Here is a 26,231-nt window from a genome sequence, read left to right as displayed (position 1 = left end):
TGTATTTTATAATCTGCAGTCATAGATTTCTGTTAGCACTTCCAGTATTTTTGCCTTATTATCTAATCTGTTGTCACCCATTGTCCCTCCAAAAATATCTAGAAACACTTTGTTTTTTTCTAAGAGTGTGAGAAGATTTATGATGCTCTCAGTCAAGTTTCTGTGCTTGGTGGTGTTTCCAGTTGCCAACAGCCTTCTGTTATGACCCTAAACAAGGAAATGATAAATTGGGACAAGACTCAAGACATATTCCTCGCTTCTCTGAAAGGCAGATTTAGAGACAGGATGGAAATTGATGGCTAATTCACCCAATCACATAAATGTCTCATGTAAAAATAAAAGCCAAATACACGTTTTTAGGGGTTTTTTTTGCATATATTTACAATATAAATACTAAATTTGTTTTCAAAGTACATATTAACAATTTGAAAAAATTATCTAGCCTGGGAGAGCAATTTAATGTAAAGCCTCTATAGTATACTGATTAAGGAAAAATAGAACCGTTTGGGGGATAAGGAATATGAATGGGCATGATGATCTGAACTTGCAAGGGGAATGGGAAGCAGCTTAATTAATCCTCACTGCACTGCCAACATAGCATGTTACAGGACTACTAAGTGAGACAAGCAACCTGGATGGGGTATTGTAAAAACTCAACTTGAGAGATATAAAAAGTACACATGCTTGCATAGTGCATTAATCTTAAAGAAGCTCAACATTTCATTCTCATTTTCAATAGTTTAAATGAACAGCACTTAAAACATCACACAAAATTAAAGACTTGTGCATATATTTCAGATTTCAACATTAATGTCAAAAATACATAGTATGATTTTACATAGGATTTGTGCTACTTTAGAACACTAGAGACAAAATCACTTGAGCATTAAGGAAAACATTAAATATTAAATAACTGAGAAATAAAATGTGTAAACACTAATCTAACTGGGGATTTTGCTATTGCAACATGTCCAATGAAGTGGTTTCAACAGTACAAAAAAGATTAGGACATGAGTGTTTCCAGTCTACTTGGAATATATAGATCTCATTTTCAGGAATTCTTTAATAAAAACTGGTCCAGGATAATAGGAAAGGATACACTCTCCTGATTGTTAATTTGGTACACACCATTTTATGCTACTAATTACTTTCAAACTTGGATACCGAGCGTATATTTAAAATATATCACTCCTTATCAACATCTTGGTGAAAACTGAGGGTTTGTTGGCGATTCAGTGTAAGATTTGAGTTCATATGCAGCACCGCTGTCAACCTCCATTGACTTTCTAGAGAACAGGAGCCGTACATCTCTATGGAGGTAGATCTTTCCAGATTTAGAACTCTGGAACCTAAACAAATAAATAAAAGATAAGTCATTTCAGGGAATGAGTCTTTAAAACAAATAAACTTGTATAATTAAAATTTGAAAGTAGGAAAAATTTATTTTGCTACTATACTACATTAACACTAACTCTTTCAAATAATATTTAAGTGCCTCTACCTCCTGAACACTCTGTATTCCTTTTCTCTCTGACAATGCCCAAGGTGCTCATTCCTATGAGTCTGGGTTTCAAAAACAATCTTACTTTTCCTCCATGATTTCACAGCACATGAACCTTTCCTCATTTACAGTGTTAAGTTTCAGTTTATATGAGCTAATTATAATACTTTGGGCTTTTTAGTTCTAGCATCTTCTAGCAACACAGACAAGTCATACACGTCAGCCTCCCATGATTTGGTACAGATCAAAATAGATTCCACACTTGAAAATACTCAAATTTTCAAAATAATCCCAATTATAGGAGTTAAGGAAGAATTCCTATAATTAGTAACAGTCAGCTAAATAAACCTAACCATCATCAAAAGTCAACAAGTGACATGAAAATGGCTATTGAAACTGGATTTGAAACTGTTTCTACCCCCTGCTACTGCTGTCTGTCGCATAGTAAAAAGGGCTGTAGTATTAAACTTACTCAGCAGACAGACCAATACACCCCGTAGTGCTAATTTTTCTTTGTTTCCCCTCAGCCTAGAAGAAATACGCTCTGCAGATTTTAAACTGGTGGAAAGATCTGGTGCTCAGATGTGTATGTCAAAGCATATTTATGACTGGCTCACACATTTCTTCTCTCTGAAGTCTTTCACCTTCCCTATCTGAAATAGAACATGGTAAGCTTTGGAAAGTATACCATTTTTTTCCCAAGTAGATTTCTATATAGCATTTAAAGTATCTGGCCATTGTGTGGGGATTATAAAAGAATAGGCAGTTGATTTTTATTCTGGCAAATGTTACTTACATGTGGATAAGGTTGTTAAACTTTGAGAGTGGGCTATACCAGCTTAATGGTAGAGTACTTGCCCAGAATACCTGAGGCCCTGAGTTTAATTCCTGTAGCACCATAAACAAAACAAAAACCCGTAAGAGGAATGGTGTCATATGGAAGTTCATTCAAAGTTAATCTTTTCTAGGTTGGGCTGGGAGATATTCTTACAGTCTGCTACTTTTTAACATTTATCTTTGTAAAAAAGTTTCCAAGTCTGTTTTTGGTAGATTTTTCATTCCCATAATGTATGTAACATTTCCTATGAGATTCATATCAGGCAGAATCAGGCTGGGTTTAAATGCATTGTGCTGGTTCAAAGTGTCTTTTGGAGGCAGAACAACAGGCAGAGATGAGAGAACCAATTAAGCAGTGTTTTGAGGGGCAACAATTACTAGAATTTTCAAGCATGGTACTTAGTTGCATGTACAGCTCACTCCTTATTCACCCCAGGTCACCAATGCAAGGCCGATATATACATTTAAAGATAGCTAGTGTTCACTACCTGTTACAGAATAAAGAAGCCCTCTGCTTGAACCCAGGAAGAAAGGTGACTCATGATGAATAGAGCTCCTTATAATAAGGAATAAGTGTATGATGAATGTCATGGACATGTCTGAAAGCTTTTAGGAACCAGAAAACTGTGAGAAACAGAATTATGGGGAACAGGCTATTGAGCCCTCTCTTAATCAACTGATTTTGTTCATGATCCAGAACTACATTAGGATTTCAGGGACACCCTTGGATGATGGCAACTTGAAACAGAAGGGAAAAAAAAATGGGTTCTCACAACCTAGAATTATGAGTCGGGTAATAAAAGTTATAAGAAATTTCTTTTTCCTTTCTTTTTTTTTTTTTTTGTATTTGGGGTTGAACTCAGACCCCAGCTTTTTTTCCTAAGACAGTCTTGCTAAGTTGCCCAGGCTAACCTCAAACTTGTGATTCTCCTGAGTCGTGCCCCACAAGAAAAATATATTTTTGATGGAATCATTAGAATATTCAACTCTATGACAGCAAAGATTTTGTCACTCCTGTTTCCCTAGCATCTAGAAGTATTCCTGGCACACAAACAGGTGTCAAAGAAGTGAATGAGTGAATTAAGTATAAGCACTTCCCTAACTAATACAGTAGCTTCTAGCCACATGTGGCTATTGAGCACCTGCAATGTGGCTAATTTACAAACTGAGTTGTGCTTTGAGTGTAAAATATATTCTTGATTCTAAGGATTTAGTAAAACAAAGGAATGTAAAATATCTCAATTTTTATATCAATTATATATTCAAATGATAACATTTGGATATGTTAGATTAAATAAAGTATATATTAATTTTACCTGTTTCTTACTATTTTTTAATGTGGCTACTGAAAAATATAGAACTGTATAAATAGCTAATATTATATTTCTGTAGAACAGCACTGGTTTAAAAAATGTGTTTCACTGCCTCACATATATTTGAATTTTTCTTGGCAAAATATTTCACATTTGGGCTGGGGCTGTAGCTCAGTGGTATAGAGCACTTGCCTGGCATGTGTGAGGCACTGGGTTCAATCCTCAGTACCACATAAAAATAAATAAATAAATAAAAGGTATTGTGTCCACCTACAACTAAAATATTTTTTTAAAAATTTCACATTAAACAGCTATAAATGAAAAGATCCCTAATTTCAATAAGTAATAACTGCAGGGCTGTATGCCATGTACTTTCTACATCTTGATAATCATCAAGAGTTCCCATGCTAAGCAAAGTCTAAGGAATACAATTTAAAAAAAAAGCTAAAAAAGTTTAGAAGTATCTTAAAGTAACATTTTTATATAAATTTTAAACATTACCTCAAATGTATGAGGTAGCGTAATAACCGTTCTTCCGTATGTCGGATGTTCTCTTTATTAATACTTCTCTTCATGTCTTGTTTAACAGGTACAGAAAAAGTTCTTTGTCGTAGGAATGTCTGATGATTGGCTGGCATATCTCGCAAGTCATATATCACAACAAACATCTTCACCACAGTCTTATTAGGATTAAATAAGGTCTGAAGAAACAATATAAAAATTATTCTTTTAAAACAGTGATTTGTTGATATAATTCAGAATTATTATCCAATAATTAAATAGGCTTTTAAATAATAATTTAATCCCGATTGGATATAATTCATTTTCAGGGACAAAAGTCATAAACTTTTGAAAATTTACAAAAAAATAGTTCTTTCAAAGGTTCAATTTAATTTTTTTATTTCACAATAACATAAATTCCTGTAATAAAATTTTTAGTTACAAATTTCATATTAGTAATAAACATTATATAACTTATCCTTGTTCATATTTTCAGATAGTTCCACTAGCTTACGAAAAATATGCCCTTATTGGCTTAAAATATTATAATTCTTTTATTTCAAACTTAGCTTTTCTGTAGAGTATCAAAAGCAAAATTCACAAGGTGGAATTTTAATTTTTCTCACATTTTAATGGTGAGTAAATTGAATTTTTAAAATAAAACATACAAGTTCAATAAAATCAGAATTTTTGATATCTTAGGTATCTATAGTTATTGTAAAATTAAAAAGAAATGCTCAAAGGGGAGACTTTTCTATTTGAAAATTTTTTCATATTTAGAAAATAAAGCTCATTATTATTAGATCCAAAATAGGCTAAATAATACTTTAGGTATTCACACTTGGACTCATTTCAAAATTTGCAGTGACACTAGGCACTTTTTTTTTTTTTTTTGCCTTAATGGGATTGAACCCAGGGGCACTCTACCTCTGAGCTACATCCCCAGCCCTTAAATTTAAAATTGTATTTTGAAACAGGATCTTGCTAAGTTGCCCAAGTTGGAGTCAAACTTGGAATCTTCCTGCCTTAGTCTCCTGAGTCACTGATTACAGGCATCAGTTACCGCCCCCAGCTAGGTTTTTTTTTTTTTAATCTTCAATATTATTATAGAAAACAATATGGATCCTTTGTGAAGACTGAAATTATTCAATTGGTACTTGACTATTAATAATTGAAAAGAATGTCATTTTTAAAAGTAATAGTTTTTAAACAAAACCCCAACTGCTGATCTGACTTTAACCAAATTACCAACACATCAATAGGTAACTTGGTGCCCATGCTTTCAGAAGCTCATCCGTGGCACTGGACATCACTCACTGAATCAAAATGAGAAATATATCAATATTATGATCCAAATTTTGCAATCTAGTGAGTCTTAAGATTAAGGCTAATACATTTAACATCCATAAAATCTAGCAAGTCAGGAATTCAAACCATGATTATACATTATTGAACCAAGTAAGGAATGAAAGACATATCCAAATTTCATCTCTAAAATTAACCACTAATGTTGGCCATCTCCAAAATAAAAGGTAAATATGTTGCCTCTGGGTTAATGATTCATTGTTATGACAGCTGACAGCCAGATTTCCAGTGACCCACACTTTCTCAGAGGCAAGTGAACAGAAGATTATTACTCCTTTAGTTCAAGAAATCCATTTCACATAAAATGACCCTGTAATATGTAGTGATTCTTTCTTAGAAAACACATATAATGCAAAGTACTATGTTTCATTCCTGTGAGATATGAAATCAACAAACATACAGAGTCCTTGCAATTTTGGAACAATGGTGATAAGTAACAGTGACAGAACACTGAATACATTGAGGCCAAAGGTCATAAAAAGCTCTTTTGGTCTATACCAGATCTTGAGTGCAAGGAACCAGCCTCCATTAAACATATTACTCTGCAAACTTCATAAAAGACTTGAGGGCTTGAAGGAATATCCTGGATCAGGCTTGGAGATCAAACTCAACTGCACACTGGCCTTGAAATCACATTATGCTTCTGAGAACCCTAGACCAGAATAATAAAAAAACTGTTCTGGGCTAGACGGTCTCTTCTGAGCCAAAACATGATTAACACCCAGACTAAAGGAATGATGCTTTCTCTGCCCTGACATTTGCAGACTTAACATTTATTTCCACTTGGAGTGTTCATTTTATTAGATTTATCAATGTTATAAGTCATTACGGAAGGGAAAATATGATTTTGTTTCCCAAGTTTTCCTGCCAAAACAATACAATATTTGGAGCCTCCTTTTAAATAGGTCAATCTCAATATGGCTTATCACATTAAATAGAAGGCAAAGGTAATGTTAAGTTCTAATTATTTGAAAATAGCTCTACTTAAGTTACGCATTCACCTTGATTAGCTTATTAATGCTTTCCTTTTGGGGAGGTCCCCAAATGGGTCATTCCTGGGGCAGAGCACGGAAACTCCAAACAAAGCTGCAGCCCCACTGTTACTTACCAAAGTTGTTGCAGCAGCAGTAGCAGGAGAAAGGGCTAAGTTCTATATGTATGTGAGAGAATGATTATTGCAATTGTAGGCTATAAAACACATACCACTTGTATTGTTCCTGAAGGAGGTACTCGATAACCCCTTTTACCAAGGGACTCTAAAGTAATCACACCCTTGAAATAAAAGAAGACAAATTGAGTACAAACTCATGCATATTTATATAAAAGACTAAAATAAAAATAACATATCATGTAATTGTTAAATTTCAGAATTCCATTTCTATGAAGAAATACTCAAATTGAATTAGCAGTGATACATTCTAAGAGTAATAAAACAGTGATGTTTCCACTCCTAAACAATTTTCTGTTCTTCTGAGGCTGCTGCAATAAATAATATATAACATCAATGGCCACTGTGCTGAAAATTTCCACTGAAGTATAAGATTAAGATGTTTCCTAAACAAAATGGAAGGATTATTCCCATGTATAGTGAAGAGTGGTCATGAAGAAGCAAACAATTTATTGATTTTAGGGCATGTAAAAAGTAATGAGTGTGGAAGGATCTAAGCCTTGGCCCAAAAATGAAGTAATTATTCTTTATTCAGGGAATTAAGTTACATATCTGGATTTCTGACTACAGACAAGGTAAAAAAATAAAATTAATAAAAAGGAAGAAGAAGAAAAAGAGCATAAGAGTCTGTGGTTCCTGACTGATAATCTACAGGAGAAGAGATGTTCAAGGCAAAAAGTAGAAAATGAAGGTTTAATCAAAAACCTTCAAGACTTTTTTCTACATAAAAGCTATAAAACTCCATTTTCTAAGGATTAAATATTTCTTGTTTCCAAGAATTAAATGTCATGTTGTATCTTACTTAATTTGATCTTAAGGAATTGCTTTTATTAAGGAATCTAATAATTCAAATTGATTATAAATCAGAACACAATGGATTGAAGACCTAAGAGCTAAGATTTGAGTCAAGGATAAATACAGCTAAATTGGGTCATTTCATTAAAATAATCCAAAAGAGGGAGCTGGGGTTATAGCCTCGCACATGTGAGGCGCTAGGTTCGATCCTCAGCACCACATTAAATAAATAAATAAATAAATAAAATAATCCAAAAGAGGATATCAGGAGACCTCTAGGTTAATCTGGTACTCAAAGAATGGTCCTCAAAATATCATCAGTATCACTAGTGAACTTGTTAGAAACGCAGAATGACTTCTCAGATCTACCAAATCAAATCTGCATTTCAACAAAATTTCCCAGATAATACCTTCTATGCATTACAATTTGAGAAGCACTGCTCTAGTATGTGGAATTGTTTTTCTAAGAAGCCCAAACAATGGGGGAAAATGCAAATTTAAGTAAGTTCAAATTGAATGTGTAAAAGCTTCTCAATAACCAGGGTAACCAAAGGACTGCAGGTGGTGATTATGATGATTAATTCTTAGGTAGCTTTAAGTAATGAATGCTGATTTGTTCATTTTAACTATTATTGAGTAGTGGAGGTAGTTAAATAGAATTAATGCTCAACATTTCATCATTCTATCGTTATATATTGTACATGCCAAAACATGCCAACCTTATATAAAAGTAAATATAAAACAGAAATGACCTATTAGGTGACAACTCTTGGGTTTGGAAGCTAGACTAGTGTTGGGAGATAAAAATGAGTGGGAAAAAGGAGAAGGGAGGACCAGATTTTGACATATAAATCCCTTAACTCCAAGTACATATTAATATTGGGAAATGGGTACTGAAAAGGCATACATGAGTCTTGACAAATCCAATTTATCACAGTCATTAAAGTACAAAAACAGAATATCATCAGACTGCATCATTAACCAAAAACAGCAGTGATGCTTTAACAATTTCTCACTCAAAATATTCTACATGTTTAGTGAGGTACTATGCATTCCACTTCTCATAAAAAAATGCTATGACATATAATACCCTTCTTCTTTCTAGTTCAAGAAAGAAAAAGTAAAATATACCCAAAATAACAGCTCCTTTTTTCCTCTTTTATGGTACTTGAGTCTGAACCCTTGGGCATTTTACAACAGAGCTATATCCCCAGACCCTTTTTTTTTTTTTCTTTCCAATTTTAAGATAGGATCTTGCTAAATTGCTGAGGCTGTCCTCAAACTTCTGATTCTCCTGCCTCAGCCTCATGAGTTGCTAGACTATAGATATGGGCCACTGAATTTGAAAATAATAGTTACTTTTAACATTACATTGCTACATGGAATACATTAGTATTCTTCACCATTCTTCACTCCCCATAAACACATAAAGGAAAACAGGTAAGGCAAAAACTACTAATATTCCTATGCTTATTTCTTTTAATATATATAATTCTGATAGTTTTTAGAATAATAGTAAATAATCAATTTATAAAGAAAGACCACATATTTTTGAAAAACTTTTTTAAGTTTAGAGCAACATTATTTTTTCAGTACTGGGGATTGAACCCATGGATATTTTGCCACTGAGCTATATTGTCCAAGCATTTTTCTTTTTCTTAAATTTTAATTTCAAGACAGGGTCTTGCTAAATTGCTGAGGCTGGCCTTGAACTTGTGATCCTCTTGCCTCTACTTCCAGAGTAGCTAGGTTACAGGCATGCTCCACCATGCTCAGCCAGGGGGACACTTTTGTAGTTCAGTTGTAAAGAGCCCGTGGGTTCAATTCCCGGTACAAAGAAAGCAGNGGGGGTGGGGGGTGAGAATATAAAGATAAGCTAACGCTAAATTTCAGTCAAAATCTTACACAAAACTTTCTCAAATTATTGTGGAATAGAGAACATGCAAAAATAAGTGGAAAACAGAGAGGTGTGCTTTGATTTGGTCAGATTTGAAAGGAAATCATACATGTCTCTGTCAATATGATAATAATGCAAGTAATATTCTAAATTGCCAGTGGCACACCTATATTAGATTATTTCTGCCTAGTTTCACCATACAATAGATTCTAAACAGCTAAGTGTTGTCATGTAGCACTTGGAGATTATTTTTACCACTGACTCCCAATTAGAGAGAGAGATTATATGGCTTTGAGTTAATCTTTAAGGAATTCTTTAATGAAAAGCCCTATATCAGCTCTATACCACAAAAAATTTCTATGTTAACATTTTACCTTTATGAGTCATTTGTAAAATTTATGATGAGAGGTAACAAAGTTATTAGAATAATAAATAGGAGAATTGTGTCTCAGTTCTGATGGTCTATGAGATGTGTTATCTTTTTTTTTTTTTTTTTTCCTTTTTTGACCCAGGGGCACTTTACCATTGAGCTGCACCCTGAGACCATTTTATCTTTCATTCTGATACAAAATAAAGTTGCTAAGTTGCCCAGGCTGGCATGGAAATTATGATCCTTGTGCCTTAGTCTCCTGAGTAGCTGGGATTACAGGCATGTACCACCATGCTCAGCTGATATATAAGACATAATCAGTCCTTTGAACTGACTAAACTACTAAAATATAAATAATATTCCCTGAAGAAAAACATTAGTTTTATTAATTTACGGTAGGAAAGATTTGTGGTCTAAGGTTTGCAAGGGGCTCATTCCTAATAATAATGACCTAGGAAAAAAATATAGTAGATAGTTGATTAAAGATTATTATCAGAGAGAAGGAAGTCAGGGATTTGTAAAAGGATAACTTAATTCACTAACCTTATTTGTACCCTTCTTTATAAAAAAATCTGCAATTATATGTATTTCTGCAATTAGATGTATTTCTGTACTTTCTGGAGACACAGTGACAAAAACCTTTTATCTACTACTAATCATTCATTTTTAATATATTAAACAAGGTCAAGGATTAATGCTATTTTCTATTTTTTTTTTTTGGTACCAGGATTGAATCCAAGGGTGCTTAACAAGAGTACCACAGCCCCAGCCCTTCTTATTTTTTATTTTGAGACAGGGTCTCCCAAATTGCTCGGGTCCTTGCAAATTTTGCTAAGGCTGACTTTGAACTTGTAATCTTCCTGCCTCAGTCTCCTGAACCTCTGGGGTTACAGGTAGCACCTGGCAATGCTATTTTGCTTTTTAAAAGTATAGTTCAAATTATCTCTTGCTTATGAATTTTGCTCAAAGATATTTACTTGAGCTGATTTTTAGTCATTTCAGCCTTTTATCTTGTTTCTAAGCCATCCTAATGGCCATCAGGAATTCTATCTACTAATGACCTTATCTTTCTAGTCTCTATCACTATATACAGAATATGTAAAATGATGAGATTTCTTGATGTCCTGGTAAAGCAAAATGGACATCTTTCGAGCTAAATTTTATATTGTAAGCATTCCAGTATGAGAAGCATTCATTATGGTGTAAAACTTGCCTCAGTGATACTTTCCATTTTATTTACTGTCCAAAATTAACAGCTATTTTCCCAGAACGATCATGGAAAAGTGTGTATATCTTTCTATGGTAAATAAATAATAGGTGGTACATATGTGATAATTTGGCAGGTCTGTGAAGAGGGGACAGTGTCTCTCCTTTTGATAACAACTAATATTGTAAATTCTAATGCGTTAAGACCTCCAAGAGTAAATATTATTGGGAAAAGAAAACAGAACTATGAGTTTTCTATTAAAGTATGAAACACTGATCAGATTCTTGACTAAAAGGTTCTACCTTCAGGATGAAGTAAACCTAAGCAACTTTCCTTGAACAGTGTCAATAATAAGTCAGCTATATAAAAAGTATAACTTTCTTTCCTCTCTGTGGTTTCTCAATTATGTATAAGTTACTTTTTATAGCTTTTATTAATAACAAAAACATTATTACCAATGTTCTTGAAAACCTTAAAGGTGGGAGAGAGGAAGCAACTGGGCCAAATGGTAAGTTAGAAAGTTCAAGTGGCAATACCAGAGATGTACAGTTCCACATCTATAGTAATTTACATTTCTCAAAGTAAGACTTAACATGAAAACCCTTTTGACTCATTTGACTCCATATTTTATATCATCACTGTAAACTTTTTACAGATTTCCACTGTTAGCCACTTCTCCCTCTTTGTATTTTTAAAAAAGGACTAATACACACTCCAGGATTCAGAATCCTTTATGAAGTTTACCCACAACCCACTGGAATAAGAAGTAGGAAAGACAAAATCATAGGATTGAAGGCTCAAGACTGTGCTCTAATTCTCCTTAGCTCTCATGTTCTCCACTAAGACATTAGCATAAGTGAGAAATGGCTAGTATTTCACAGAACCCTAGGATCAGAAAAGAATAACTAAAGACAAAGCAAATAGGGGAAAGGGAAGTGAAAGGGCCTCATAGAGGCCTTAGGTCACCAGATCCTTACCTAAACTCTACTGAGATAAAGACCACACAGGAAGGCAATCCTTTTGGAAATAGAATACAGAGTAAGCACTTGAGAATTTGTGTAGAATTAACAAAATGAAACTGTAGTGTCACTAACCAATAAATCACACAGAACAGACGTTTAGCACCATTCTCAAATGTAAAAGAGGTTAACTGCTTTTTGAGGTAGTTAGTATGAATTCAGCCTCTAATTTTTTCTTAGGAAATATTTTACACTTTAAAGTACTGCATTGAAACAATTAAAGGTATGAGTTAAGTTTGTTGATAATGGCATAAAAAGACAATTTAAAATATACTTGCCATATAAGGAGAAGGAGCATTATCATCTGAAACACTGTAGAATGACACTTCAACTGGAAGAGTCAAATGTGTGGGGCAAAAAATACCACTTGCCCCTACCTCAGCAGTAAAGCCATCAACTATGCCAAGAGGGTCTAAACGATAGTTTAACACAGATTCCTGGAAGACAAAATAATTTGGTAAAAAAATTAGAAAGGTTAGCATACTAATTTCATTTTTTATTTAAAGAAATATATTACATTACCATTCATTCTAGCAGTAGAAAAGTGATTGCTATCCATGCCATGTTCTTTTTCAGACTTGAAATGAGCCTCATCTCCCATCAATCTTCTACCATCCTATACAACTGGTTCTCCTCTCACTATTCCAACCAATGCTGAACTCCATTATTTATACCTAACTGTGTAATGTTATTTTTATATCTATAAGTAAAAAAATGTGCTCTATCAGAGAAGGTATTTATCTATTACATTGTTTATAGTACTAAGAAGAGAGGAGTGCTTGGAAACTTAAAAGATAACATGATGTGTTTTATCAAAAGATGAAGCCAAGCACTTAGAATTTTAATTGAGAAATATTGCTTCTTTTAAAAATAGTTTTTGTATTTTATTTTTTAATTTAAAGAACAGTAAGTGTGGGACTGGGGCTGTAGCTCAGTGGCAGAGTGCTTGCCTAGCATGTGTGAGGCACTGGGTTTGAGCCTTAACACCACATAAAATAAATAAAATAAAAACATTATGTCTATCTACAACTACAAAAAAAATTTAAAAAAAGAACAGTAAGTGTGTTTTAGAAATAAACTTAAAATTACAGAAATACATTTCTTTCAAGCTTGGTTGCTAAAATAACTTCTTTTTTTTTTTTTAAACAAGTTAGTGGTTATCTTTTCAGGTATATGAAACATTTTAAAATTTTCACAAGCTTTATTGAATATACACGCATTAACACATATATCCATGCATCATGATATGTGATAAAATAATTATTTAATTATTTAAATAATTAATCCTGCAAATCCTCATGAATCCAACAGTCTATGTAGTCTAAATTGGAAACAGTTGACACATCAGAAATTCTAAAGTCTCAGGCTGGGGTTGTGGCTCAATGGCAGAGTATTTGCCTCCCACAAGTGAGGCACTGGGTTCGATCCTCAGCACCACATAAAAATAAATAAAGAGAAATGCAAATCAAAATTACTTTAAGATATCATCTCACTCCAGTCATAATGGCAGCTATTATGAAGACAACAACAATAAGTATTGGCGAGGATATGGGGGAAAAGGTACACTCATACATTGCTGGTGTAGCCAATTGGTGTAGCCAATTTGGAAAGCAGTATGGAGATTTCTTGGAATTCTGGGAATGGAAACACCATTTGACCCAGCTATCCTTCTCCTCGGTCTGTACCCAAAGGACTTAAAAACAACATACTACAGGGACACAGCCACATCAATGTTTATAGCAGCACAATTCACAATAGCTAAACTGTGGAGCCAATCTAGATGCCCTTCAGTGGATGAATGGATTAAAAAAATGGATTTTTTTACTCAGCAATGAAAGAGAATAAAATTATGGCATTTGCAGGTAAATGGATGGTGCTGGAGAAGATAATGCTAAGTGAAGTTAGCCAATCCCCAGAAAACAAATGCTGAATGTTTTCTCTGATATAAGGAGGCTGATTCATAGTGGGGAGGGAGGGGGAGCATGGGAGGAATAGATGAATTTTAGATAGGGCAGAGGGGTGGGAGGGAAAGGGAGGGAGTAGTGGGTTAGCAAGGATGGTGGAATGTGATAGACATCATCATCCAAAGTACATGTATGAAGACGCAAATTGGTGTCGTCATACTTTGTATACAAGCAGAGATATGAAAAATTGTGCTGTATATGTGTAATAAGAATTGTAATGCATTCTACTGTCATTTATTTATTTTTTAAAAAATAAATTTAAAAAGTAAATAAAATAATGACATTGTGTCTATGTATAATTAAAAATATTTTTTAAAAAAAGAAAGAAAAGAAATTCTAAAGTTTCCTGGTCAAAAAGATAAGACTAACAAATCTGTGCCAAAACTGAATTTCTATATCTTCCTCCTGCTCTGTAATCAAACAATATCTTGTTGATTTTACCTCTTAGTTTCAAGGCCTCATCTCTTTTTTTCTGCTCCAGTACACTAGATCAGAACCTTACCACCTTTGCACTAAAATGCAACATCTTCTAGTCAGTCTTTCCATCTCTAGTGTACCACTACTCAAATTGTTGCACAGAGCCCCTGTGCTTCAGTTCCAACTGAAGTATGGGGTATTGGGGATTGACCTAGGGCTGTGCTCTACCAGTAATACAACCTCCAGCCCTGCCATGGTCTTTTATTAATTTTGCATGTGTACCTCTACATATTTAATTTTCTCTATCTGGAATTTCTTGTTATTCCCCACTACCCAAACAAATTTACTTGGCAAATTCCTACTCTTGTAACCAAGCTCAAGTGACAGTTCCTCATTAAAGCTGTCCCCAAAACCTTTAACAGAAATAGTAGATACACAAATACTGAGGAAACTTCTAATATAGTGCTAATTGCTTGGGATTTTAAATTACTTACATGTCTTTCTTCTTTAATAGTTGTTATAAAGCAGGAACTTTATCATTTAGCTTTGTATTTCTAACAGTATGACACACAGTAGGTACTCAATAAATCCTTCTTTCTTTTATAAAAAAATATTTATTTTTTAGTTGTAGTTGGACACAATGCCTTTATTTATTTCTTTTTATGTGGTGCTGAGGATCGAATCAAGGGCCTCTCACATGCTAGGCAAGTGCTTTACAAATGAGCCACAACCCCAGCTCCTTAACAAATGTTTCTTAAATAAGAAAACTATTCTAAAGATGGATAGAATTGTTATAGGAAGGGCACATATAAAAATGTTTATAGATAAAACAAATGACACATATTAGTTGCTAACTTTCTGGATAATTCAAATTTTGTGAATTTAATATACTAGCATACAGTACATTCCAGGTCCTACTTGGTACAATATGACAATGAAAGGAAATAAAAGACACACAGATTACCAACTAACAAAATTTTTCCTGCTTATAGATCACATGACTCTTTACACAGAAAACCCTAAAGAATCTTTATAAAAAACCTACAGAGATTAGTGAGTTGAGAAAGGCAATAGGTGATACACAAACAAACACAGTTATATTTCAATATAATTAATTACCAAATTGAAATTAATTTTTTTGGAGGGGTACGGGGGATTGAACTCAGGGGCACTTGACCACTAAGCCACATCCCCAGCCCTATTCTTTATTTTTATTTATGTACAGAGTCTCACTGAGTTGCTTAGCACTTCGCCATTGTTGAGGCTGGCTGTGAACTTCAGGTCATACTATCTCAGCCTCCTGAGCTACTGGGATTACAGGCATGCACCACTGTGCCTGGCCTTGAAATTAATTTTTAAGTATACTTTACAATATCTCTAAAAAACAGTATACACTTAAGTATACATCTACAAAAAATGTCCAAAATATGTAGGCTGAAAAATATAAAACACTGACTTAAAAAAATTCAAGACTATCTTATTTGGTATGGATTTCATGGATCAAAACATTTAATATTCTTAAGATGTCAGTATTCTCCATAATTGATCTATATCAATTCATCCTATACAAAAATATTAGATGGCCGTTTAGTAGTAAAAGTTAAGCTCATTCTAAAATTTACAGTAATAGATAAAGGAACTAGAATAGTTAAAGCAATTATTATTAATATTATTTTATTTATTTATTATTTTGGTATAAGGGATTGAACCCAGGGATGATTTACTACTGAGTTACATTCCCAGCCCTTTTTATTTCTTACTTTGAGATATGGTCTCACAAAATTGATTAGGGTCTTACTAAACATTGAGCCTGGCCTTGAACTTGAGACCCTTCTGCCTTGGCCTCTCAAGTCATCGAGATTACAGATGTGTGCCACCATGCCCAACTCAGTTAAAGCAATTTTGAGAAAAAAAAAACGTTAGGACTCATACATGTTTTCAAGATTAGAAAATTTGACATCCATATGCATAAAAATAAATTTTGACTACACACCTCATATGACCTACAAAATTCAACTCTAGATGAAAACATAAAAGAAAATCTACATGACCATAGGTTAGGGCACTGGTTTTCAAGCATGGGATACTTGGCAATATTTGGAGACATTTTTGGTTGCTACAATATGGGGGTGGTAGTGGGATGGATCCAGTAGAGGCCAAAGATTTTGCTAAATATTCTACAGTACTCAGAAAAGCTCCCTCTAACAAAGAAATATTATGAATGCCAAAGTTAAAAAGGCTTGGGCTAGGCAAAGATTGTTTTAGATAGAATAAAGGCAATATACAGTAAAAAATATTCATAAATTAGACAAAAAAAAAATAAAAAATATTTTTCTCTTAAGATACTGTTACAAAAATAAGTGTAAAGCCACACTTCATATTTGGAGACAATACTTGGAAAACCTATGTGCTTACATGCAAATAAACACAAGAAAAGAGGGTCACCATGATTAATCACTAGGAAAATAGAATTAAAACTACAATAATTATTATTTTTAAATTTTAAATATTTTTTAGTTGTTGATGGACCTTTATTTTTTTTTTTATTTATTTATACGTGGTGCTGAGAATTGAACCAAGTGCCTTATGCATGCTAGGCAAGTGCGCTACCACTGAGCCACAACCCCAGCCCAAACTACAATAATTAAAAAGACTGACCAGTATAAACTTTGGGATAGATGTGGAAGCACTAAGACTCTTGTATACTAATAGTGCTACTTAAAATGGTAAAACTTTCCGGAGCAGTGTGTACCTGTAATCCCAGCAACTCAGGAGGCTGAGGCAGGGGGCTATAAATTGGAGGCCAAGCTTGGCAACTAAGTAAGACCCTGTCACAAAATAAAAAATAAAAAGGACAGGGGGTGTAATTCAGTGGTAGAGTGGCCCTGGGTTTAATCCCCAATACTTAAAAAAAAAAGACAAAAGTATAGTCACTTTGGAAAACAGTTTGTAAGTTTCTTAAAAAGTTAACCATATATATATACACCTTTAATACTAACCAGATATTCCATTTCCAGGTAGTTACCCAAATGAAATGAAACCTTATGTTCACAAAAAATTTATGCACAAATATTCATAGCAGCTTTATTTGTAATATGTAAAAACCGAATACAACCCAATTTCCAGAATTAGGTAAATGAATTAATGAACTGTAATCCATACAATGGCAATCAAAGGAATGAACTCTTTTAAAGTTAGGACAACAGGGATAATCTCAAAATAATGGTGTATAAAAGAAGACTCCAAACCTTTTCCCAAGAGTAAATATGGTATGACTCCATTTATAAACAATTCTAGAAAAATACAAGCTATTTTATTGTGACAGAGGGTACTTTATTTTCAACTTCTCTATAAATTTAAATAATATTCTCTACTTTAATAGGATTTTTTAGATCATAGGTTTTAAATAAATTTTAAATAAAAGTTAATGACCTATTCTTAAAAATTTATTAGAGAACATTTATCTTATTATATATTATAATAGGATTTTTGAGATCAAATGGTTAAAATTTTAAGATTAAATGGTTTTTTAGATTAAATAGTTCTTGTATGGGAAAAACAATCCATTTTCAGTGGTTGTTGGTATTATGTTGAACTGAACTGATGGAAGAAGATAATCACATGACAGATGAGTTGAATGAATATAATGAGGTTTTGCAATAGAAAACTCTTAATGGTAGCAAGAAAAGGTGACTAATTAGAAAAAGAAATAAAGGACACCCCTGCATTTGGGTGTTATTCTGGGTCAATGTGTTCACAGACTCCATTTAAGGCCTTACATATAATGTGAAAATACCCAAATTCCCCTCAACAACATTACAGGAATTAAGATTTTGTCCTGCTTCATAAAACAAGACCAATGTGAAAGTTAAGAATTCAAGACTATTCCCCAATACACCTTTCTTATTGACATAGAGTATCTAATTCACTAAGTAAATATCTTCTATAACTTACTGAAGAGAGTATCAATTTTATTGTAAAGAGAACACATATGGGTTAGCAGTCTCAGAACTTCCCTGTATTTTGTCCCCTGAGTCACATGAACAAAATGTATGGATATTTACATAAGTAGAATCCTCTGAAAACAACAATGTATAGATCTTTTAACCATCTTCCCTGTTCTAAAGTTTTTATATATCAGACTGCTTTCTACTCCCTCATAAACATTTTTGTCTTATAAAGGTCGAAGAGCACCTGACTCTCACAATGGTCTAAGCAATCTTAACTCTAAGACAAAGAGGAATAGAGTTCAGCATCTCTGGACTAATTGTTTGAAAGTGACATGGAAAATAGATAATTTAACACAAAAATATCTTTTTTTAAAATTTCCACTAAAACTTTGAAAAATAGTCTCAACATTAAAATAATTATAAAGCACAATGGTCACAAAATGTACCACAACTCTGGTAAAGCTATTTATTTTAATTAAAAATACAAAATAGAAATTTTTTTCCCTAAAAAAATTCACCAATTAAAATCACTTTTAAAATGGCATTTTTAAGTTCATGTTTAATGTTTAGGTGATTTCTAATTAAAGGCAGAAAGCCAGGCTTTGTGGCACACCTAGCTACTTGAGAGGCTAAGACAGGAGCCAGCTTTGGCAACTCAGCAAGACTTTGAAAGGTTGAGGATGTAGCTCAGTGGCACTGTACTTGCCTAGCATACCTTGGGGTTCAATCCTCAAAACTGAAGACAAAAACAAAACAAACAAACAAACAAAGAAAAACCCCAAAATCCATGAATAGATAAACTCATGATATTATGACATACTTTTTTTTTTTTTAAATATTTATTTTTTAGTTTTCGGCGGACACAACATCTTTGTTTGTATGTGGTGCTGAGGATCGAACCTGGGCCGCACACATACCAGGCGAGCGCGCTACCGCTTGAGCCACATCCCCAGCCCCTGATATTATGACATACTTGATCCCAAGTTTAAATATTCATATTATATAAGGAAGTAAATATATTAGAAATCTTTAGCCTTTTGATCTTTTAAAAATTCTATTATTTTATAATTAAGAAATAGATTTAGATTTACAGAAAAGTTACAAATAAAGTACAGAGAACCATTTGATTTTGTTAATTAATCTCCTTGATCATAAAGGGGTTGTTATCAGCCATCATCACATTTCCTGGGGTTGAGGTTATAGCTCAGTTGGTAGAGTACCTGCCATGCATGCACAAGGCCCTGGTACCACAAACAAAAAAAGAATAAACATTTCCTGGGTAGCAGAACCTTTTTTTTTTTTTTTTTGAACAGGATCTCACTATGTTGCCCAGGCTGGTCAAATGATCCTCCTGCCTCAGCCTCCTGGATTGCTGGATCTATAGGCATGCTACACCATGCCTGGCTAACAAAGCCACATTTTCAGAGAAGATGTGGTAAACTCTTCTCTTGGCTAAAGTAACAGACACCTCTGTTTAACCTGATTTCACCAAAGTCCTTTACCTCCTCTACCAGTTACCCAATTCTAAGACGTCACTGTAGACAATTCTTCCAACTTCTTTTCTCACGAAAACAAAACATAATTAAAAAGGTGACTTCAAGGTTTTAGAAAAATATAGCTGATTTTTTTTCCTTTTTGTTAAGAAAGTTAAAAACATAAATGCTATCCTGGACCCAAGTTTAAAAAACTTCAACTCTTTAGTTTCAAAACACATTACCTCAAAATTTCCTAGAAGACTAAGACTTGTTATAGGTGGAGCACTAGAACTCAAAAAAGGTTTTTCATGAATATCTGGATCATCTTCAATGTTTAAACATGGCCGAGTACTAAACAAAAAACAAATCAATAAAAGAATACATTAAAAACAATCTTTTCTAATTTACTTTTTACAAAATTAAATTAGGAGAATCTGAACAATTTTACTCAAACCACCATAATAATAAAATTAATGTCATCAAATTTTAAAACATAAAATTTATAGTTTAAAATTTCAGATTAGATTTCATATCTGTTATAATATTTAATATTATGCAGGATATCCACATATCTGATAAAAGATGGAGATATGTATATGTATCTTAATCATGCTAAAGGTTTCCAGGTGGAATTTATGACATCATATAGTGGCAGCTACCAGAAATATTAAATAATTCAGATTTCTATATCAATCTTTATTTTTAGCTGAAAATAAAAATACAAAGGCAAAATTATGTGACCAAAGGATATAATCAGAATGCTGTGGATGTGGGTCAGTGATAGAGCATTTGCTGAGAGAGAGAGAGAGAGAGAGAGAGAGAGAGAGAAAAGAAAAGAATAGAATCTGAATATTACTTGCCAACATGGAAAAAACTGCTAGGGCTTTCTTTTTTGCAAAGGAATAAAAAGTAGAGTTTAATGATCAGAGATATATAAATGTAGCTAAATGTTAAAATCTCTGTGCTTATTATGACTGTTGCTACTCATTGTCTCAATTTCATTGTCTCAATTTCCTTCTGATTTATCCTTAATAACTGTGTATGAATAGTATTATATTGAAAATAAGATTTCTATTACAATTTGACTTTTACACTTAATATTATTTATTGTGCAAGATCAGAATTGTGTGAAGTTCTGCTTCATGTACACAAAGAAATCTTAAAATAAATACCTTCTAGATGATAAGCTTTTCAGATGCAATAATGAAGAATCCAGATCAAAACAACCCGATTGTGTCTTTCTTTGAGGAACCTAAGGTCAAAATAATCATTTGTAATATCAAAAGACTAATTTTTTCTTGAATTGAGAAAATGACTTTCAAATGAAAGCTACACTTATCTTTAAAATAATAAGATTTATCTCATACCAGTTTACTTCAAATAATATTATGTATTACATATTCTTCTTTGCCCATCCCAATCACTACAACATTCCCAAGTAGTCTAAAGCTTTACAGAAAATAGGTTTGGAAAATAATACCATGGATTTCCAAACACTGTGTATACCAGATTACAGTGACAAACCACCACTTACTCAAAATATCCTAAAAATAAAATACCCAGATATAAATTTATTTTGTGGGAAGGTACCAGAGATTGTATTAGGGATTGAACTCAGGGGCACTCAACTACTGAGCCACATTCCCAGCCCTATTTTGTATTTTATTTAGAAACAGGGTCTCACTGTGTTGCTTAATGTCTCGCTTTTGCTGAGGCTGGCTTTGAACTTGAGATCCTCCTGTCTCAGCCTCCCATGCAGCTGGGATTACAGGTGTGCACCACCTTACCTGGCTCCAGATATAAATTAAGGATAAAATATACAACGTGAAAATTAGATTTGATGGGCTGAGGCTGTGGCTCACCGGTAGAGCACTCGCCTAGCATGTGTGAGGCCCTGGGTTCAATCCTCAGCAACACAGAAAATAAATAAATAAATAAAGATGACATTGTGTCCAACTAAAAAATAAATATTAAAAAATGTTAGATTTGAGGGCTGGGGTTGTAGCTCAGTGGTAGAGCGCTTGCCTCGCACGTGAGAGACCCTGGGTTCGATCCTCAGCACCACATAAAAATAAATAAACAAAATAAAGATATTGTGCCAATGTATAACTAAAAAAATATTTTTAAAAAGTTAAGATTTGATTCTTGAATATTAAACGTGTAAAGTATCTGATTCACTGGTCCAATTGGCATTAAAATATCTACATATTAAAATTTTTCAGAGTGGTACAAGGGTACCATGCTATTTATTTTAGTCAGAACTTATTTGTAAAATTTTCAATCTAAACTCTCATGATTTCTGGAATGTTCTCTATCTTCATTTCTTCTAATATTGGGTTTTATTATTTCATCTAGTCTTTCTTTTAGAACATCTGCTAGACTTATATTGAACACATCAATCTACCTTCTGTGGCTCTTTAGATTTTATCATTTATTTCCCTTTTTGTACTTCCTTCTAGGTGCTATGTATGTACTCAGTTGCTAAATTTCTATTCAGCTAATCTATTATTTTATCCATCCAAATTCAATATTTTTTATATCTATAATTTCTATTCAGTTATTTTTTAAAAGCATGTGTTCTTTCATCTTAATTCCCTATCTTTGCCTTCATTTAGCACTTAGAGCATTTAAACAGAATTATTTTTAATTCCCTTTCAGGCTGCTCTGATGACAGGATTCCCATATGTGAATTCTTACATTTCTTGTTCCTACTAATGATTTTTTAAAGGTGCTTTGTAATTTTTTCCTCTCTGAGATCATTATCAACAAGAGGTAATTTTTTAAAGAAAATCAGTCCTTAGTGCCCTATAGATGTGGGATGGTTTGCTTCCTCCACTGGTTCACAATTTGGATTTCATGGATTCAGATTTAGTTTTCATGGCTATTTCTTAGCTAGACATGTCTAAATATCATTGTGGGGTTTCTGAATTTATGCTACCTATAAGTGCTTTAGGATTTAGGTCTAATTTCTTCTGGGGGTTTCTTTTTCTCACTCCACATATCCTTGGAATATTTTGAGTAAAGAGGTGAATTACAATTTTTTTTTTCTCATTTAATAGAAAGCCAGGCCTTCCCTGGCTTTAATGAAGAGTTTAGTTTTTTCCAGCTATGACTGATGCAGACTTGCATCCTTGACTCCTAGCCTAGTAGGAGCATTATACCATAACTTCACTCTGCATTAGATTCAGATTTCCCAGAGGACTACAATTTTCCCCAAGTTTGTACTTGGGGACTTATTTTTCTTATTCTTATACTACATTATGTATTTAGAAGTTGTTGTATTTTATCCAAGACTTCTATGTTTGAAAGGAAGAAGGGTTTTCCTGTATTTATTTCAGTCCAATATATTGACCAAAGTCTTGTCTTACCTCATGTTTAACTGAGATGGCAGCCATATCAACTAATTACAGAGTACTTACTATGTACCAAGAATCATTCTAATTATCATCATAATACTAAGGTAGGTTCTGTTTCCCCTATTTAGAGATGAAAACCTTAAGGTCTCAGAGATTTTTTCCTTACCTAATGTTACAAAACTATGGTGAAGTCATTGTGACTCCAAAGAGATGTTTTAAACCACTGCACTCAAATCTATAAACCTATTTGTAAGCACAGAGTAGGGATGTTTATATGTCTCACAATAAGACAACTAAATTCATGAGTTTAAAATCAAAGACAGGTATCAATTTATTTATTTATTTTTAAGTTTTGGGCGGACACAACATCTTTGTACGTGGTGCTGAGGATCGAACCTGGGCCGCACGCATGCCAGGCAAGCGCGCTATCACTTGAGCCACATCCCCAGCCCCGACAGGTATCAACTTAGTTCCCAGATGAACACATTCATCAATATCAGTACTTACTGAGATATAAAAACTTTTTTTTTGGTACTGGCAATTGAACCCAGAGGTGATTTACATTCTCAGCCCTTTTTATTATTTTTTTTTTATTTTGAGACAGGGTTTCTCTAAGTTGCTGAGGACCTCACTAAATTGAGGCTGACCTCAAACTTGCAGTTAACCTACCTCAGCTTCCTGAGTCACCGAGATTATAGGCACCATACCCAGCTACAAAGGCTATTATATAAAGTCCCCTAGACATCAGGGGGCTTTTTTGGCATTAATAACAATAAAAATATTGTTATTTTATGAAAATTTTTAATTCTAATACAATAAATATAATTTTTACTTATTTTTAGTGTTTTCCCCCCATATTATCACCTGGGTGTTATTGTGCTGTCAAATAATAAAATGTTTTACAACTGAAAATTTATTTCAAAAGCACTTAAATTTTTTACAAGTAAAATTTGAATGTAACTCTTGCAAATATTTTAAATGTTTGTAGGTTTTCAGAATGAGATAAGATAAAAAAAAAAAAAAAAAAAGCACTTACAGGACTTGAAAGAAGAGGCAATCCAGTTCGAGGATGAAAGGCTCTGGTTGAGGTTCCATCCAAGGAATGGAAATTATGTTTTCGCCAGACACTTGATTGTTTCAGTGTGGTCCTCTGTTAAGGAAATAGATTTTTTTTTTTTTTTTAGAGTCCTGGGGATTGATCCCCAGGGGCTTTCTACTACTGAATGTCATCTCCAGTCCTTTTTATTTTTAGACAGGGTCTTGCTAAATGTCTAAGCTGGTCTTGAGCTTGTGATCCTGCTGGGATTACAAGTATGTGCCATAGCACCTGGCTAAGAATTAGAATTTAATGGTATATTTAAATACCATTTAAAGAACTTGTGTAGCTTTTTGGTTTTTAGATTCATCCTTAATGCATTTGAGGTTTATATCCCTGGTGCTGAAGCTGATAATGTATCTCTATTTTGTCTACACACACACACACACACACACACACACACATTCTAATTAGAAAACAATGCCTAAGGTATTTTAATATGCTGAATAAACACAAATATTCTAAAGTATGCCCCAACAAAATTGCCTTCTTAACATGTTAACTCAGAATCTAGCATCTAGTAAGCTAATATTTATTTTAATTTATAAAAATACAATGATTCACAGGTGGAAAAACTTAGTACAATATTCTAAAGCAAAATTTTGTTAAGTATCGTTTTCAGAGGATTTAATTTGGTGATACAGAAACATATGAAATATTACTAATTTAAAAATGCAGCAGCTCAGGAGGTTGAGGCAGGAGGATTGCAAGGTCAAGGCCAGCCTCAGCAATGAAGGGATACCTGGTCTCAAAACAAAAAATAAAAAAGGATTGGGGATGTGGTTCAGTAGTAAAGTGCTCCTGGGTTCAATCCCAGGTACCAAATAAATAAATAAGCAGTCACAGCACTATGGTTTTGATGTTAGTCAAAAAAGAAGTAAACCATATGTGGTAGCATATGCTTGTAATCCCAGCTCCTCAGTAGCTGGGGCAGGAGGATCACTTAAATCCAGGAGTTTGAGGTCAATCTAGGCAATGAAGTAAGACCCTGTCTCAGAAAAAGAAAAGCTAATTTTTAAAAATTAGGAAAATGTATGTAAAGATCAAAATTTCATAAAGAGCACATGAATAAAAATTAGGGGGAAAAACGATTAATTTAGATCCTGGTGCTACCATGTACTAGCTTTGAGACCTTGAATAAATTACTTTAATCTCTGGCCTATAGTTCTCATCTACAAACTGTAGTAAAAGCACCTAACCTCACAGGCTAGTGAAAAGATTCAGTAAATTAACATGTAAAATACGCAGATGAGAAAGCTTGAGTACACAGTAAACAGCACATGATTATATTTAAAAGAAGCACATGAAAAAAAAATGATTACAGTGGCTTGAAAAACAATGGCCAGATTAAGCTTCTCTATTAGGCATCACAAAGAATAAAAAATGATGGAGTCTTGTTATGCTGCCCAGGCTGTAACTTGGGATCTTCCTGCCTCCACCTCCCAAATAGCTGGGATTACAGGTGTTCACCGCTAGGCCCAGCAAAAACCCTAATATTCTGAAGGCCAGAGAAGGTTTCTGTGACAATTGTAGTTTTATGGAATGTATTTTATTTAGGTAGAACATTACAGGTTTATGAATTATTTTTAAATCTATTATTTAATCATTAATGCAACTCTGAGAGAGGCAAAAGACATTTAGCCTTCTTGTAAATTGACATGAGGTTTTTAGAAGTTATTTGACTTATTTGGTATAACTCAAGGACTAAACTGTGAAGCCCAAACTACAACTAGATGTTTTGACTAATAGCTTAGTGATTCTCCTAGAGACATGCCTAAAACTATTAACTGGGGTGGGGCATAAATATCGGGCAAACAGTATGTACTAGGTCAGAGTAGCTGACAAAAAAATCAAGCTAATGTGAGTTTCTTTTCAATTCCTGTTTATCTCCATCAATTATTCATAAATATTAAAATTAAAAAAACAGTAAGAATTAAAATGAACCAAGGACTTGTATAGTCCACAAATTTGTCCTTCATTATATAAGGCAGAAGGAAGAA

General features: G+C 33.4%; 1 protein-coding gene across 7 annotated transcripts in view; it reads right to left on the bottom strand.

Moving 5' to 3' along the window:
• Window positions 1-773: 773 nt before the first annotated feature.
• The window catches only part of Fam214a (family with sequence similarity 214 member A), a 138,548-nt gene continuing 113,090 nt past the window's right edge, over window positions 774-26,231 (bottom strand). For 6 of the 7 annotated variants that reach the window (XM_048793111.1, XM_048793110.1, XM_048793106.1 and 3 more), the window contains 7 exons: window positions 24,172-24,285; window positions 20,952-21,031; window positions 20,022-20,130; window positions 12,252-12,410; window positions 6,721-6,789; window positions 4,153-4,352; window positions 774-1,349 (listed from right to left, as the gene is read on the bottom strand). In XM_048793111.1, coding sequence (XP_048649068.1) covers window positions 1,196-1,349; window positions 4,153-4,352; window positions 6,721-6,789; window positions 12,252-12,410; window positions 20,022-20,130; window positions 20,952-21,031; window positions 24,172-24,285 — 885 coding nt within the window. In that variant the 3' untranslated portion in view covers window positions 774-1,195. Of the gene's footprint in view, window positions 1,350-4,152; window positions 4,353-6,625; window positions 6,790-12,251; window positions 12,411-20,021; window positions 20,131-20,951; window positions 21,032-24,171; window positions 24,286-26,231 lie in introns of all 7 variants that reach the window. The other variant, XR_007343839.1, reaches the window with a different exon arrangement.

This window comes from Marmota marmota, unplaced genomic scaffold (assembly GCF_001458135.2).
Source record: "Marmota marmota marmota unplaced genomic scaffold, marMar, whole genome shotgun sequence".
Taxonomy (NCBI): domain Eukaryota; kingdom Metazoa; phylum Chordata; class Mammalia; order Rodentia; family Sciuridae; genus Marmota; species Marmota marmota.
The sequence above is the reverse complement of the archived record's forward strand: the minus strand, read 5'-3'. Positions and strand labels throughout refer to the sequence as shown.